The 17,855-nt window shown below is 45.1% G+C and overlaps 1 protein-coding gene across 1 annotated transcript in view; it reads right to left on the bottom strand.

Annotated features, from left to right (window-relative positions):
* TSPAN2 (tetraspanin 2) overlaps positions 1-2,282 on the bottom strand; it is a 40,316-nt gene extending 38,034 nt beyond the window's left edge. Inside the window, exon 1 of the mRNA XM_061121076.1 lies at positions 2,157-2,282. Within this exon, the coding sequence (XP_060977059.1) occupies positions 2,157-2,225 (69 nt within the window). The 5' untranslated portion in view covers positions 2,226-2,282. The remainder of the gene's footprint in view (positions 1-2,156) is intronic.
* Positions 2,283-17,855: the final 15,573 nt, after the last annotated feature.

The raw sequence follows: 17,855 nt of genomic DNA, 5'->3' as shown, positions 1-17,855 counted from the left end.
TCCTGTGTCAGAGGTGTGAAATTTGTCACTTGATTATATACTGTTGTGTTTGTTGTTGCTCTATATGCCTTGGTCATTTCCTCAATTAGATTAGCAGCTTAGGGAACAGTATTTTTATTTACAAATATATATGTGTGATTGTGTGTGCATATAGATATTTATATTTACATATATGCTATTTTTACAAGTCTCATGTAATGATGGTTTAACAGTATGGTTCTCAAACTTGAACATGCATCAGCATTTCCTGGACTTGTTTAAAAAGATTGCTGGGTCTCTCCTCCAGAATTTCTGATTCAGCAGGACTGTGATGGAACTTAGAATGTGCCTCTCTGACAACTTTCCCGGAGGTGCTCTGGCTCAGGACTCACTTTGAGAACAGCTGGTTAACTATGTGTACCACAGTGCTCAGAAGCATGAAAGCTGAGTTGGAGGCCCACTTCTGCCTCTCATTAGCTGTGTGACCTTGGGCAAGTGGACCTATTTGTGCTTCTGTTTTTCCTTATTTGTATAAATGGGGATAATAATAGTATGCACATCCAGGGTGTTGTGAGGATTAAGTTAATAATGAATGCAATGTGTTTAGCACTGTCTCTGACACAATGAAAATGCTCAATAAATGTTGCCTATTATCCCTGGAAAGGCTGGCATGACATCAGGCACTAAATAAGCTGAACCCAGTCTAAGAATTCCTTCTCAGGCTTAGATAAGACCTCTTTTAAGCAGTCAGAGTGTCACTGAAGCATAACACTTATAATTAACAGCTTTAAAATTAAGCCAGACTATTACAAAGTACAACGTAAAAGGCCTTTAGGAATGCCCCTCCCCATAGTATGTTGGATGCAAATAACCAAGTGTACAAAAGCCATGTGTAATTTTAAAACTCAGGACTGTCTATGGGGTACCTGCTTCACATCTTTCCCTGCTGAAGGATGCTGAGGATGGCAACTTGGCCTCTGACAGCTTGGAACTGCTGGAGTCACCTAGGCCTCTGGGCTTACAAGTTGGCAGACACCAGTGGAGACCATCTTTCAGTAATTAGTTGGTGTCATGGAAGATAAGATCCCCAGAGTAGTCAGGACAGTCACCAACCTCCTCTATCCTAGTTGTTTGAAAGCCCTTAGTCCCCTGCTGCTCCCTCCCAGCTCTAAGAACTTCTTCACCCAAAGCAGGATCTATATTTTCCTTCAGGGTCTATCTGAGCAGTTAGAGTGGCTGGCAGTCCCTTGAGGAAGCCCAAGAAGGAATGTGCACACAAGACAATTCTCAGACCTTGTCTCCTAGTCCTTCAGGGCCTCAGACAGAATATCTAGGAATTCAGGGATGGTCTAGCCTTAATCTTGTTCCAGTAATACGGGAGACAAGGGTCGTGGCCCTATCTGTGAACAATATTAGTGAACCACTAATCCCTGGAATGTTGTTCATTCAATGCAAAGTTGAATGAGATCATCGCTGGGAGCAGTAGTATTTTGCAAAGCCTGCTGGCAGGGCGTTGTGGGGTGGTGCTGCCGCCCCTTGGAAGCCCTTCCCTTCCTCCCATTCCCTTACAGAAGAACACAACCCCTTCCTTCCAACCCAGCGGTACCCTCCCCTAAAATTCAGAAAAAGGATGACCTCGCCAATATCACTTCCACTGCTACCCCAGATTTCCCACATATGCCCACCACGGCCAGGGGCTGTCTTCACACACTCTGGATGGGGCACCACCTCTGGCAGTCCCGGCGCCCTGGCCAGGCCCGGGCTCCAGCGGAAAGGCAGAGCGGGAAGGGGGTGTGTGCACGGGGTGGGGGGGTGGGGTGCGGGGTGCGTGAGGGAGTCTGGAGGTAAGGAGAAGCCGGTGTCCCCGCATCTGGTGTCATCAGGCTCCAGATGAAAAGCAAGGCAGAGAGGTTCTTCAACGGGAAGAGCCACACGCACGGGGTCTCTCCGCTTCTCACCATTTTTCGTTGCTCTATCTCTCTCTCGTTTTTCTCCCCCTCCATCCCTCTCTCCCTCCCCCCACCCCCTTCTGTCTGCCTTTTTCTCACCTCCGCCTTTTTGAATACCCAGCCTTCAGAAGCCTTCGGACGCCGCAGCGGTCAGCTCCCTGGGGACCCCAGCCCTGCGCCCCCACCCAGCCCCCTCCCCTGCCCGGCCCTCTCCGCTCCGGGTCTCACCCAGAAGAGCAGGTTGAAGCCGAGCAGCAGGTACTTGATGCACCGCAGGCCCCCGCGAAAGCGCCCCATGCTGCGGCCCCGGCGGCGGGATCCGGAGTCCCCAGGCCCGGGCTCGGAGCGCCGGGAGCCGGCGGGGAGGGGGCGGAGCGCGATGGACCGTGGGCGGGGCCTGCGGCGGGTGGGGCCTGCGGTGGGCGGGGCGGCGGGCGGGGCGGGAGCCCGCGCCGGGTGAGAGGATCACCGAGACCCCGAAGTCCGCTGGCTGGCTATGATAGGTGGGGGCGCCGCGGGCCGGGGATCGAAAGCCCAGAAGGAGCGGGTACCCCGCTCTCCCCCGGAACGAGGGAAGGCTGCCTCCGTCCCTCCCCAGGCCGGGGGAAGCGCCCCGCAGGCGCGCGGCTCGCGGTGATTATCGGAGCATCTGCGAGAAAGGAGCGTCCACTGGGAACCCGAGACCCATTTAATCAGCGCTCTGTGCAGACTCATTTGAGGCCTGCGGTGATGGTTGAGAATAAGGACACGGCCCTGGTGGCTATGGAAACCTGGGAAGGTGGCCTCGGGTAGAAGAGATAAGTAGGACCCAAGGCTGCCCAGAAGCTGTCAGTACCCGTCGCGGGACACCCGGCCCGGGGCACCCGGGTCCCAAGTTGTGGTTTCCCAGCGACTTGCCAGCGCACAGGCCGCGCGATGGCAGATTCTAGGAGACCCTCCCTCGGCTCCTCCCGCGCTTCTCCAGAACTCTTACCTTAATAGGCAAGAACTGGGAGAAGGCGCGGGATGAGGCTTTCCTGCGTCCAGAAGGTTGTTCCCCACGCTGCACGGCCTGGCCTGCGGTGAGGGGGTCAGACAACCCGGGTCCTGATGGATTCGACAATAGAAGCCCTTGGAAAGGAATGCAAAACCTCAGGGATTATTGTGATGTGGTGATGGGAGAAAAGCGGGAGCAGGTTTTGTTTTGCTTTGTTTTATTAATATAAAACCGCTGGTGGGGAAACCAGGCTCCCACTCCCATTGACTAAGTGTCTGCAATATGTGGTGCCAGACAGTACGGCGGGGGCGACAAGAAAGTGTGAAATCCAGGGAGCCTATGCATTAATTCAAGTGCCTCTTATATACCAGGGATAGTAGCAAGCCTCAGGGACTGACAATGAGGAGACAGCCAGGCCTGGCCGGATGACTCTGGTGGTAGCGACAGGTCTGTGAATAAATAGTTATAGCAAGAGGAGGGCAAGGCTCTGGTAGGCACCCTAGCCTAAGGGCATCAGGCAGGGAAGGCATTGCTGGGGAGAGTGGGCCTGAGCAGGTCCTGAATGAGTCTGAAGAGAGAGGAGGAGCAGATGGGGCAGCTTGGGCAAAAGTACAGGCTGGAGAGGCAAGGGCCTTCTGCGAGGACTGTGAGAAGGGAGGGAGCCCAAATGGAGCAGAGGGAGGTGAGAGGGGATGGTGCTAGGGCACAGCTTTCAGTCAGGTCACCAAACTGCAAAACTACGCTGGAGCCTCCGTTTCCTCATTTGCAACATGGAGATAACAGTACATACCTCATAGAGTTATGAAGATTAATAAGTTAATATTTGTAAAGTGCCTAGAACAATGCATGGCACAGAGTAAGAACTGTAAGGGTTAGCTTTTACTGTGTCTTAGCCTACACGTCAGTTTCTACCATGTTGCCATCTTTGCCTACCTCTATGTCTTTGGACATTTGTTTGAATATCTCATGCGTTTTACTTATGAAAATGAATAGAAGACAGAAGAATGAGTGTGCAGGTTCCAGTAATAAGCATAAGCCCCAAATAGTAAAATAGTCATTAGGTATGCAGAAAGAGGCACATCTTTAGCTTCAGTCAAACAGCTTGTCATCTCTGATCTATTAAAAAAGAAAAAAACTAAATTAAAAAATAATGTCTAGTACATAGTAGACATTCAACAAGTCTCTGAAATAAATGAAAAACAATGATATCATACTTTAAATATATTGTTGGATATTATATCTCCAAGACAAACTACATTTAGAGACTATTCTAGGCTTTTTAGGAAAGAATCCCTATTGTAAATTTATTGTTCTTTCATATTACAATTTTAGTACACATGTAGTAGAGACAGATCATTGCCTACTAACATAACGGATATATAGATTTTGAGTGTAGACTTCCCCAGTCACTCCCTCCAATAAAGCTGTGTCTTTAGGGGAGCTGACTCTCGATAGGACTAGGGCATTCTAACTGATAACACATGTTCAAGAGTAGATTATTATATGAAAGTAGGAAACTCCATTAAATAAGGAAGTTAGCCTTTAAACTGGAAGTTATGCAAAGCTAGAGACAGAAACTAAGCAGGGGTAAGATGGTTAGATTTCTATTTTTAGTCAAACTGGGGCTGTGTGGAGGATGCCTTGAAGTGAAGACTTGAAGCTAATTAAGAGACTAAAACAGCAATGCAGGGATTCCCTGGCGGCTCAGTAGTAAAGACTCTGCCTGCAATACAGGAGACAGGTTCGATTCCTGGATCAGGAAGATCCCCTAGAGAAGGAAATGGCAACTTGCTCCAGTATTCTTCCCTGGGAAATCCCATGGACAGAGGAGCCTAGCGGGCCATGGGTTCCATGGGATCACTAGAGTTGGACGTGACTTAGCAACTAAACCACCACCCATAGCAATTCAGATAAGAAATGAGAACCTGAACCAAGACAGGGGTAGTGGGTTTAGGAAGGAGGCTCAGATTTGAGAGAGATTCAGACTTGATGAAAGATCAAGACAGATTGGATATAAGAGGTAGAGGGGAAAGAGAAGAAAGGATGACTGCTGGATTTCTTACTTGGGTAAGTAACCAGACAGATCATGGAACCATTAACAGAGATACACTTTTAGAAGGTGAAGCAGGTTTGGGGGAGAATGTTACAGACACTGTAGGTGGACTCACCTGTCACCCAATCCTACATCCAATTTAAAGGATAGGAATGCTAAGAACTTGCTTCCTGGTTTCCTTTCCAGCTAGGCATGGTTGCATAACACAGTTCTGATTAATGGAATTTATATGAAAGTCTGTTGGAAGGTTTCTGGAAAACCTGAAATTGTCTTGAAAAAAAGGTTCAGCTATCACTGGCATTGCTCCCTTCTCTTTCTTCCTGTCTTGAACTCAGACATGATGCCTAGAGCTGTAGAACATTTTGTGACTGTGAGGAAAGGCCAAGAGATTGGAGACTTGCCAGCCAGGAGATCACTGAACTGTGGAACCAACACCAGCAGCCACCTAGCTCCAGATTTCTTGTTATGTAAGAAAAATAACCCTTATTTTGTTTGACACATATATTCTGTTATTTGCGGCTGATGATATTTTAACCGACATAGGGAGATAATACATTCGTATTTGGATCTGTTGTTTTAGATCTGATGGGAATTCCAGATAATGTGGTCCAGGAGACAGATGGAAATAATGATTGGGATTCTGGAGAGAGGTTTGGACTGTAAGTTTAGGTTGAAGATTCATCCACAAATGCTGATAATAGAAGCCAATGTTCTCCAAACTTTTGTCCACACATTCCCTAAAATAATTATGAAAAAGTATACCCTTCATTGCACATTTCTCCGAATATTTTATTATGAATATTTTCAAACATACAAAAAGTTGAAATAATTGAGCAGTAAACACCATATACTCACTGCCTAGATTCTACATTTTGCTTTAGTTACATTACTTACCTCTACATCTATCCATTCATCAATTTATCTTATTTTTAAGCACTTATAGATAAATTTTAGGCATTAATGCATTTTACCTCTAAACTGTTTAGAATGACTAACAGTAAGTAGAGTTCTAATATTTGTTTATACTTTTTAAAGGTAAAATTTATTTGAATGAAATGTTCACATTTTAAGCATACCAGTCAATGATTTTTGACAAATATGTTTGCCTTTCTACCTCCAAACTCTGTTAAGGTATAGGATATTACTGTCACCACTGGAAAGTTTCCTGGCCAGTACATGGCCCCATCTCTCCTGGGGAAAACTACTGTTTTTATATTTTTACTATAGATTAGTTTTTCTTGGTATATAATAGCATATAAATAGAATTTTACAGTATTTATTCTCATGCATTAAATTGACACATAAAATTATGTGTTATAAATTTGAGTGTATGCAAAAGATGTCATTCTGATGTATTTTAAATATTTTGAAAGAAAATGATCACATCCCTCATTTTAATGCATTCAGTAGAAACTAGTGTGATCTGCTACCTACCATCATCCAAGTTTTCTTTTTCAGATTTAATATCTGAAATGACAACATGAGATTTTTGATCAAGACTTTCAGATGATGTTCTCTTCAATTTTTAAACATTTATGAGCAGCTTAATTCAAAATAATTTCTTAAATTGAGGTATAATTGACATGCAACATTAATTTTTGGTGTAAAACATAATGATTTATCATTTATATATTCATCATCTGTTAAAAATACATAAACAAGCTCCTTGAAAGTTTTACATCTTTCCTTTTTCTCCTTGAAATTGTATTTTATTTCAATGAAATGTAATCCTAAAGCAATGCATTTTTATGCTTGAAAGATTTTTCTTGAATGTTCTCTTATACTTGTCTGAGCAAATATTTTTATATGTTTATTAAAAGAGATTAAGTGTTTCCTCCTGAGACCATAAAGCTTCAAGTTTTAATTAATTTCTTCTAGACTGAGTATTATTAAAATTATTCTTAGTATACAGTTGATTAAAATAACAAATACATCTTAAATAAGCAATCATTAAACATAGAAATAAAATATCCCTGGAAGTGTGTCTGTTAATGAGATTGGTGGGGCTGGGATTTTTTCTACTAGCTCATGTATCCATGAATGAATATTCCTTATTGCTAGAACAACACAGGTCCCAGTGTAAATCCCCTTAATATTTTTTTATTGCTTTGATATTAATGCTGAGAAACTTTGTTTAGACAAATGAGTAGATGAGGATGGAAGGAGTTGTTATAGCAATGCCAATCAATTCTTTAAACCCCTTCTGAATTATATGCCCCAATTTACATACTGATCTATCATCAGTGATCTATTTCTGATGATCAATAGCTGACAACTTCATTTAGTGTTTCTTCAATTTTATTGAAAGCATAGTTGGAACTCTTCTAACTTACAAGAGCATTTGTTGTCCATATTATAGTCATTCACTATATTAATGTCATTGTTAGTGGTCTCAGTACCTATATGAATTTTTCAAGTTGCTGGCCCAAAGAATTTTATATAAACTCTGGAGAAATGTACTGTAGTTAGATTTAGGATGAGTGAGCAGTAGCTTGTGAGGGAAGACACCTTGATCACAGACATATTTTCAGACAGATCGATTCTAGGAAAGAGTACCTGTGGAAACTGAGGATCTGGAAATGGACTGTTTAAAAACTGTTCACGTTGGAGTACCCCTGGAAAGATTTCTTATACTGCCAGGATATGCATGCCCAAGGCAAAAGGCTGTTTTAGGCCACCAGAATGGATAATATGGCCAGGGAGAATGTGAGAAGGGCTGAGAACAGAAACTTTAGAACAACAGCATTTTAGGAAGTGGGCTTCCCTCCTGGCTCAGACAATAAAGAATCTGGGGAGACCAGGTGCGATCCCTGGGTTGGGAAGATCCCCTAGAGGGGGAAATGGCAACCCACTCCAGTATTCTCACCTGGAGTCTATTAGGAGACCCGAACACGGGCAAGTACAGAGGAGACTGGCGGGCTACAGTCCATGGGGTGGCAGAAAGTTGGATACGACGGAACAGCTAACATACGCACAAGCACATACAGAGATGTAACACTCAAAGGAGACTGGAAAGAAATGACCAGAGAGGTAAGAGAACACCCAAAAGAAAGTGATGTCACAGAAGCCAAAGGAGCAAAGGGCTTCTGAGGAGGGAATGGCCACAATACAAATACCTCAGCAATAGCAGGTAAGTTCCCTGAAATTGGTGTTATTGAAATTTAGGATCTTGACAACTGGGTAAGAGCTATTTCAGAGTAGTAGGGGGGTATTCCTCCAGAATGGGTATACTTTGACTTCTGCAAATCATCTCAAGGTACCACCACAGTGTATTAATTCAGATGACAAGTGCATTTGAAGGCTGGCTTTACAAGTTGCAGGGGAGTTCCCCGCTAATCACCATGATCAAAATATGTACATGTCCTTTTGCATGATGCTTATTTCCCATACACTCCTACCTTGAAGGTGTAGCCCTTGGGAGAGGGGAACCAGGTTTGGGTGGGGTCTCCTAATAGACTCCTTACCTTAATGGGATTTCAGGCTTTACCACATGAGCCCCAAGTCTTTGCAGCTGTTGAAACAGAAACCTGGGGCCAAAGATGGCCTTGGTACCTGCTTAATTTCAAGGGTTCTTGCTTTCATTTCATTATGGGCTTTATAGATTCTCTTGCTTTTGTGCTAGCTAAGCAATGTGTTTTTAAAAAGATGCTTATATATCTCTAGTGTTTAATTTCAATGGAGAATGTAGTTTAGGATATCAAGTCTGCCCTAGTGCTAGAAAAAGAAGCCCGGTGTGCCTGTTGTCGTGACTTTCGTTTTGATAAGCAGGACACGGGCAGTGTTTTGACTGCTGGGTTTGCAGCTATTAATCCTGTTGCTATGCAGTTGTTGCTGGAAAATAGTCTGTGGGCTCAGGGTTTCTAAATCAGCCATGTCTTGGATGCCCAGAGAAGGAAGGAAGACGAGGGCCTTGGTTTGCTGATTACAAACCATCTCCATGGTCACAGGTTGCTGAGCTCTCCTGCCACAATGTTTTCCCAGCAGCATTCAGGCATCTGTGGCTTCCTCTCATTATTTTTCTGCTTCTGGTGTTTGCTGGTGAGAGGAAGGAGTATATACCTGCTTGTGCAGGCATGTATGAAGCAAGAGAAGGGACTATGAAACAGGAGAGATGAGCAAACTCAAAAGACAGTTGTCACAGCCTTAGGAGTTGGGGAATAACCTAGTCATTTTAATTTTCCCTTTTGTAGGAGGTTGGAGAAAGGAGAGGAACATAACCCATTCAGGTCTAAGTTCTAAGTCTGAATATTTACCGTGTCTTCTAGATGATCCTTATTTGAATGATCTGAATTAGGAAATTAATTCGATTAATTAAAAATTACAGAATAATAATCTGGTGTTATTTTAATGTGATTTTTCCTTTTGTTCCTACGTTTCAACAGAAACCCCAAACACTGAGAGCAAAATCATAGCTACTTAAGGGCCTTTATAGCCTAAAGCAAGGTGCAAGACTGTCTGCATAGTCAGGGTTCTCTAGAGAAACAAAACCAATAGGATGTACTTGTATACATACTAAAGGAATTACTCATGTGATTATGGAGGTTGAAAGGCCCCACAATCTAACGTCCACATGTTGGAGACCCAGGAGAGCCAGTGGTGCAGTTCCAGTCCAATAGCTGGCAGGCTCCAGATCCAAGTAGAGCTGATTTTTCAGTTGGTTCTGATTTTTCAGTTCCTGAAGGCTGGAAAAGACTAATGTCCCAGCTCAAGGAAGTCAGGCAGAGGGAATTCTCTCTTACTCAGCCTTTTTGTTCTATTCCAGTCTTCAGCTGATTGTGTGAGGCTCACTCACATTAGGGAGGCAATCTGTTTTACTCAGTCTACCCATTCAAATGTTAATCTCATAAACAGACACATTCTCACAGACACATCCAAATAATGTTGGGCCAAATGTCTAGGTACCCTCAGTCAAGCTGAAATGTAAAATCAATCATCACACAGTCCATATAGGACTTGCAAAAGATGGAATGAAACATGATTCTGCCAGCCAAGGGCACCCCTTATCATCTTGGCTAAGAGAAAGCTAAGAGTACATTGACAGATTAAAAAGAGAGGGTCAGTCTCAACCCAAGGAGAGGGGTGATGGATGGGATGCTGTCCCTTCCCAACTTCAAGTCACCTGTAAGAGGCTTCAAGAAAACCCCTGGAGGGCTTGACAGATGTCCCTGGAATTTTGGGGACAGAAGAATTGGTACTGGATTCATGTCTGGTGCTGTCCCCACATGATAGCAGAGTACAAGTTGGCCTACACTGAGAATGATGGACTTACTGACATGAGTGTTTCCTGCGTACCAGACATGAGCCCTTTGGAGAGACTTGCACTTGGGATGTCCTAAAAGAGATCCTGGCAAGAAGAGTTACCAGCAGATGTGGGGAGTGGGGAATAGTTAGAAACCAGGGGCTCCAGGGATAGTCATGATAACACAGCTAGAAGGGGCATTCCCCAACTCAAGAGAACTAAAGATGGGGCAGGGGCTTCAGAGACCATAAAAATTTACTGTCACGGACATGGAAAATTCATGGGATATTCCATGTTCAAACCAGCTATGCAAGCATTACATGAGACATCTGGCTGCACAGCCTTTGATGGGAATAATCTAAATAAAAGACTTTATTGAGCATTTAACGTGCAGAGCTCTGTTCTAAGCTCATTATAGTTATTAGCTTCTTTGACCATTTTAAAAATGAGTAAACTGTGGCATGGACGGTTTAAGTAACCTGTCCAAGATAAACTGTGACAATGCTTGGTTTCAGGTCCTAGAGGTCTGGCTAGAGAGCTTATGTTTTCACTTCCGCTTTGGTCACTCATCAAATCTTGAGTGCCTACTATTTGCCAGGCACTATGGTAGGCACTGGGGATATTGAATGACACCTGCTTTTGGGAGCTTATGGACCAATGGAAGCAACAGCCATTTAAACAAGAAATAATAGTATCATTGACAAGTGCTTCAGTAAAAAATATCTAGAATGATTTGGGAAAACACAGAGGAGAGACTTAAGAGAGCTGGGAAAGGCTTCAAAGAAGAGATGCCACTTTGGCTAACACTTGATGAGCTAGAGTTTGACAGACAGACAGGAAGTATATTTCATGGGTTGATCATAAGGAGACTAGCCAAAGAGACAGTAAGGAGTTGGGTGTGGCTAGAGTGTGTGGTTGGGGTGGGGTGCTGGCTGGGAGGAAAGCAGGGAGATGGCAGAGGGGATAAAATGACATGTGGGGCCAAATTGTGAAAGACCTTGTCTCTTTATGTCTGCTAAGTTATTGGGACTTTATTTTGTGGGAAGCTGGAAAATGACTCAAGTTTGTATTTTACACAAAGAGAGGACTGAGGAGTGAGGGAGATACATTCACTCAACTAGTCTTAATTGTGCCAGACTCTCTGCAGTGACCAGATGTGGTCTCAAGAAGCCTGCAGATGTTCTGAGAGGGGAGATGGCATCTACCCAAACCTCCTCTTTCAAGAAGACCAACACTGAGTTACAAATGAGAAGTGCCCAGTGCTTCAAGGGCAGTGAGGGTTCAGAGGAGCGTGATACCCTTCAGGCCAGGGGAGTCATCCAAGGCCTCAAGAGGTGGGGAGCGTCAGGGTTTCGGGCCTTGAATGATTGTGTGATTTGAAAGGCAGAGACGGTGGTGGGACAAACATGGATGTGGGTGGTGTGTGTGGGGAAAGGTGAATCATCCCCCTTGGCCGGAATGTAGGGTTCATGAAGAGCGCCTGCTTGGAGCCATGGGCAGACCTTGACTCGTGTTTCCCAAAGTATGATTCACAAGATAACTTTTGGTGGTACATGATGGATGTTTTAAAGTTAGGTGTTTATATGCATGCATACTAAAAATATTCAAACAGTAATTATAATATTGCTTACAGTAAGGCAAAATAAATGAGGCAATTTAATCAACATTCAGGAAGTAACAATATAGATGGTATTCAGATAGGACAGAATCATCAAGGAAATAAAGATTCAGGAAAATTGGGCTAAGGTGTTTAGGATGATTTAGGTTGGCACTCCAGAGTGGGGATTCAATAGAATGATCAATCTGAGAGCTGGTGTACAGTGGATCAAATTAGAAAAAGAAATCTGAGCTGGAGAGACCAGTAAGGAAATACTGTGAATCAGTAGTAAGAGTTTCCTCTTTAGGGAGCCTGTGCTACTCCAGTTCTTATAAATTCCTCTTCTGGCTGCACATGAAAGTAACATGTGCTGTTGGAAGTGACCACGATGTCTCCCACTGCCTCTCTGTAAAGAGGCATCTCTTGGTATTGGCAGTGGCGTTGTGAAGGTTTGACACATTATACATCACAGTTTCATCTCTGAGCTCTTCCTTGGAATCATTGCCATTCTTTTTCCACCAGAAACTTTTCATCTACTGCAATGCAAGAAGTCTTCTGTGAAAGAGGGGAAAAAACAAGTCTTTCAGAAACTGTCAGGCCAATGCCTCAACACTGCACAAGAACCTTCAGCTCTGTTCCAACAAAGCAAAACACCATGAAGGCAAGCCAAGTCTTCCTGTCCCACTTCAGTGTCAAACTCTTGTGCAATTTTTACCTTTAGGCCTTTTGCAATGTTGTCTTAAGATACTGCAACCCACATTTGAAATACTCTTCCTGTGAGAAATTTCACATTGAATTTACATATTTTGAGCAAAGCTTGCCTGTCTGGGAAGGAAATCACAATGCGACTCCAAGAGATATATCTCCAGGGGCAAGGGAAGTGGTCTGGCCCACCATGGGTGGTTCCTGACTACAGGTGTGTTAGCAGATCCCTTGTCTTATTTTCCTTTTGTCCTGCACACCCACAATCTCATCTGTAGGTAACACTGACCTCTTCCTTCACCCTCCAAAGCAGAGGAGAGGGTAAGACTCAGATGCACATTCTACATAATGATTGGTAGGATGAGTAAATTCCTTCCCAGTTTCCTCTGCCACTTCTTACCATGCTTGGTGGCTTATGTATTCAGTGGTTACCTGACCTCTCTGAAGGCTCCAGATGACTCAGAGCATGGGGCCTGAGGGAGCATTGTGTGATGTGTGACCTGATATGAGGCGCAGTCTGGTCGTTTTTTCTCTACTCGCCATCTCTCAAGCCTCCTATATGGTCTACCCTCTTCCCTCTTGATGTGATGCTGCCTGAGTTTGTTTCCTAGGCCAAACCACAGGAATCCAGTTTGTCCTTAATGATCCTCCTGCCTTTCTTTCGGAATCTTTAGCAGATCTCTGATTCCACCCCTCCCCTCCCAACACACACACACCAGAATTCTTTCCCATTTCTTTGGGAATATCATCCTTTTTTTTTTTTTTTAAATGTGGCTGCACCAGGTCTTGGGTGCCTCTTGTGGGATCTAGCTCCATGGCCAGGGATTGAACCCAGGCCCCCTCCATTAGAAGTGGGGAATCTTAACCATGGACCATCAGGGAAGTCCCACCACAGATTTTTTTGTGTATGATTTTCCCTTTGGGGAACACTGGTCTCTCTTTGGAAGCTGTTTTGAGAGAGGCTGGCGTTTATGTGTGTTGTCTTGTGGCCAAGTTGAGCCCACGTGAGTTTGGCAGGTTAGTTCTGATGGTGGTGAAAGTGAAAGTTGCTCAGAGTTGTGTCTGACTCTTTGCCACCCCATGGAACATACAGTCCATGGAATTCTCCAGGCAAGAACACTGGAGTGGGTAGCCTTTCCCTTCTCCAGGGTATCTTCCCAACTCAGGGATTGAACCCAGGTCTCCTGCATTGTGGGCAGATTCTTTGCTGGCTGAGGCACAAGGGAAGCCCAAGAATACTGGGGTGGGTAGCTTATCCCTTCTCCAGCAGATTTTCCTGACCCAGGAATTGAACCAGGGTCTCCTGCATTGCAGGAGGATTCTTTACCAACTGAGCGATCCCTTAATCCCTGCTGCCTGCCTCTGTGGCACTTCTTTTGTTCCCGTCCTTTTCAAGGCCCGGTTGTTTAGCCTTTCCTTTGATGCTACAACGTCTGCCTCCCATAAATTAGTTTTTTTCTGAAGCAAGTCAGACTCTGCTACTGCTGTTTAAGATCAAAGAACCTGAAAAGGCCACCGTCTGCCCCCTCTTCTCAGTGCTCGTTTAACTTCCCCCCTGCTTAAAGCTCTATCGTGGCCGCACACTTTTGTTAGATCAAGACCCAGATCCCAACCACAGCCTGCAGACGCAGCCTGTCCTGCCCTTGGTGGTCTCTCTGCCCCACCTTCTCCATCACTCTCTCTGTTGCCTGGCTTGCCACCTTCCCTTATCTTGAGGGTTCTGTGTACTGTTGTGTGGGGAGTTCACGCACACTGCCCTCTGCCTGCCCAGCTCTTGGAGTGGGCCTTCCTGTATGCTTCCCAACCCATGGCCGCGTTTATAGGTTAGATGCTCTCTCGGCACTCCTGGTACTTCCCCATCATAATACTTGTCTCAATTCGTATATGTGCATGCGTGCTAAGTCGCTACAGTCATGTCCTACTCTGTGACCCTGTGGACTGTAGCCCACCAGGCTCCTCTGTCCATGGGATACTCCAGGCAAAAATACTGGAGTGGGCTGCTGTGCCCTCCTTCAGGGGATCTTCCTAAGCCAGGGATTGAATCTGCTTCTCTTAAGTCTGCTGCATTGGCAGTCAGGTTCTTCACCCCTAGTGCCACCTGGGATGCCCTTGTATATATATACATGTATATCTACTTGCAGCCTATGTGATGCTTCTTTATCTCCTTCACCAGATGACAAGTTCCATGAAGACAGGAAATATGTTTTTGTTCCAGACTGTATGCTGGTGTCTAACACAGCACCTGCTATGTGGTAAGAGTCCAAAACATTTCTGTGGAACAGATACATAGGAAGATGCACAATCTGACCTTGTCAGACGACCTGAGATGTGAACTGTGCTCCAGCCTTCCCCTCATTGAGATTTCCGTGCTTCATCTGTCCTCTTCAGGGCTCTGATCTGCACTGGGCGATGGCGGCTGCAGTGGTTTAATCAAACACATAAACATAGTTTTTGCTAACAAGCTTCTCCACTGCTTTCTTTTCTCTAGTCTTCTCTCACATCCCACTGTCCACCTTATCCTACTGTCCACCTTATCTGACTGAACTGTATTCTTCTATGGAGGCTGTCAGTTCTCCTATGGTCAGATTATTATACCCATGAAGGCAGGAACTAGGGGTGTGAAGACTAATTCTTTCTCTGATTCTGCCTAAGTTGCTGGGTGGACATTAGCTAATTTATTTAATCTCACTGAACCTGAGTTTCCTCATCTTTAAAATGGAGAGAGTATCTGTTACACTATATTGTACCATCAGTCATCCCTCAGTATCCATGAGGGTTGGTTTCAGTCTCCCCGCTCCCCACTTTCCACACCTACCCAAATCCAAAGATGTTCAAGTCTCCTATGAAAAATAGCATAGTATTTGGATATAACCTACCCATACTTTAAATCACCTCTAAATTACTTATGATACCAATACAATGTAAATGTTATGTAAATAGTTGCTCATGTGGCAAATTCAAGTTTTGCCTTTTGAAACTTTCTGGAATTTTTTCCCCTGGATATTTTCAATCTGTGGTTGATTGAAACTGCAGTTGCTTGAATCTTTGGATATGGAACCCATGAATACAGAGGACTGCCTGTACCTGGTGGTTGGGAGGATGTGAAGAGGATAAACATCAAAGCACTTGGGAAAATTGCTCAATGGACAAAAAGTATAGGAAACATTTTTATTACCTTATATCTTTCTGATATCCTTTATAATACTTGGTCTTTTACAGGTACTCTCCAAAAACAACAATGCCTTAATCTATCTGCCCTTATTTCATCTAGTAAGTAAAATACAATGTACTAACAGCTAGACACAGAATTAAAGGCTTCATATATGGGATCTCGTTTCATCCTCTCAAGACTGACATTCGTTTTCCTCAACTGACTGGGAGAAAACAGACTGAGAGAGGTTAAACAACTTATTCAAAGTCACTCAAGGTCACTCAGCAAGTCGAGGAGCCAGGGTTCAGATCTGTGCCCACTGACTCCAAGGTCAGTGCTCTTCACCCAGACCCACAGGGCCTCCCTTGCACATTGCTCCGGTGGCCACCCAAGGCCCCACTATGCTGAATGTCCCACACTTCGGGCACTGTGTGGGCTGACTGACACCCTTCGTTTCCCTTCATGTTTACACTATCATCATCATTTCACAAGTCAGGAAAGCAGAAGCTCAGAGACGGGACCTGGACTTCCGCTCCTGGGAAGGATAGATCAAGTTGCATCAGGCCACCACCACCACCACGCAGTGACACAGTATCAAGGAGAAAACTGGGGAAGCTGTCAAAGTCATCTACTGAAACAAGGAGAGCAGTGGAAGCAATGAGCAGGAGGCAAGCTGACCTAGAGAAGAAATGGTCTTTCCTAGGACAGCTGATCCCTACCTGTTTTCTTCCCTGGGGGCATCTGCATATCCTGAGCATGAGTGTGGACCTGACCTGAGCGAGCAGACTCCACAGAGGGAGAGAGAAACCACAGAGGCTATGGCCATCTTGAGGGGCTGGTGTGACAGATGAGAAACCATAAAGGCCAGGCTGGTTTTCCCCCTGGGACACTGGCTGAGCTCTGGGGAAGCTGATAAGAGGGCTCAATGAGCTGGGAGCTAAATCTGGACTGATTATCCTGCATCACAGGTTAGTTTTGTTTGGGGTTTCTTTTCTGGGGCCCAAGGGGCCCAAAAGATCGTTTCCTCTTCTTCCCTTTAGCCTCTGTATTCCTCTTGTACCAATCATGTCCAGAATTTTCTGTGACAAGTAACTTTTCGAAGACATTGGCGCCCCCTGCTGTCACAAAGCAGCTTTGCAAGGACTTGGAGCCTGCCCTTAGCATCTTCTGATACTCCTCTTCCAAGAATCAGGGGTTTAACCTCCATGGTCAATTTCAAAGTCTGAGATTTTGTCTCACTGGTCTCCTTTGAATGCTGACTGTCTTGACTTGTAGATGCCCATGGCATCTACATGTCAGTTTCTCTTCTGTAAAGCAGAGTCAAGGGGGACCACTTCCCAGGTTGTTTGTGCATTAAAGAAGGCAGTGGGTAAAGTTTTTAACATTGTCAGGTAGACACTAATAGTAGCAGTGATGATTGCTAAGGCTGTCTTAGGTTCTTCTCAAAGCTCCTCAAAGCAGGCAGCCCTAGCTGTCACTCTCAGCGGTGGTAAGAACTACTCTGGCTCCGGATGTTCCAGGACGTTCAGATGTTCCCAGTTCTTCTCGTAGAAGGACACCAAGGACCTGGAGGCTGGTGGTCAAAACTAGGAAGAGGAAGGCTTGAGTTATGTCAAGGTGAGTGTCATGCAGTTCTCCTGACTTCAGCCTCTAGTCTGTTAACTGGGTAGCCTTGGCGATTCTCAAGTCTCAGGCCTCTGGGAGCTGAGGTTACTAAAACTGTCTCTGAAAAACTGCCTTTCACAAAGTTGCATTTTGGTTCCCTCTTAGAAGATGAAACCTCTGACTTCCCTTACGTGGAAGTGCTCTTGAGTTGACTTTGCAGGGAGTTCAGGCCTTCGGGGTTTGTGGCTTCAGCTCTGCATCATTTTTCATGTTTCCCATTTTTCAGTTTCTCCACCTCTCAAGTTTCTGTGTTGCCAGTATCTCCAGCGGCATAGGTCTCCCGGAGGCTTCTTCCCTGGCAACCCAGAAGAGTTAGCATCACTCTTCATTTCAAAAGCATTCACTGTCCCTTGGGTGGCGACCTGCATTCCCTAGATCTTGGCACCGCCTCTCCTCGAGGCCCCGCCCCCTCCCAGAATGCTTTGTGTCAGCTCTGGCCGAGCGGACAAGTGGACGCAGCTGGCTGCAGGACTTCCGGACTTCTCTCTCTGGATCGCACCCTGCCTGCCACACACGGACGAGGACGCAACCGGCCGCAGCCTGT

The sequence above is a fragment of the Dama dama genome, chromosome 20 (assembly GCF_033118175.1).
Source record: "Dama dama isolate Ldn47 chromosome 20, ASM3311817v1, whole genome shotgun sequence".
Taxonomy (NCBI): Eukaryota; Metazoa; Chordata; class Mammalia; order Artiodactyla; family Cervidae; genus Dama; species Dama dama.
This window is presented reverse-complemented; position numbering and strand designations above follow the sequence as displayed.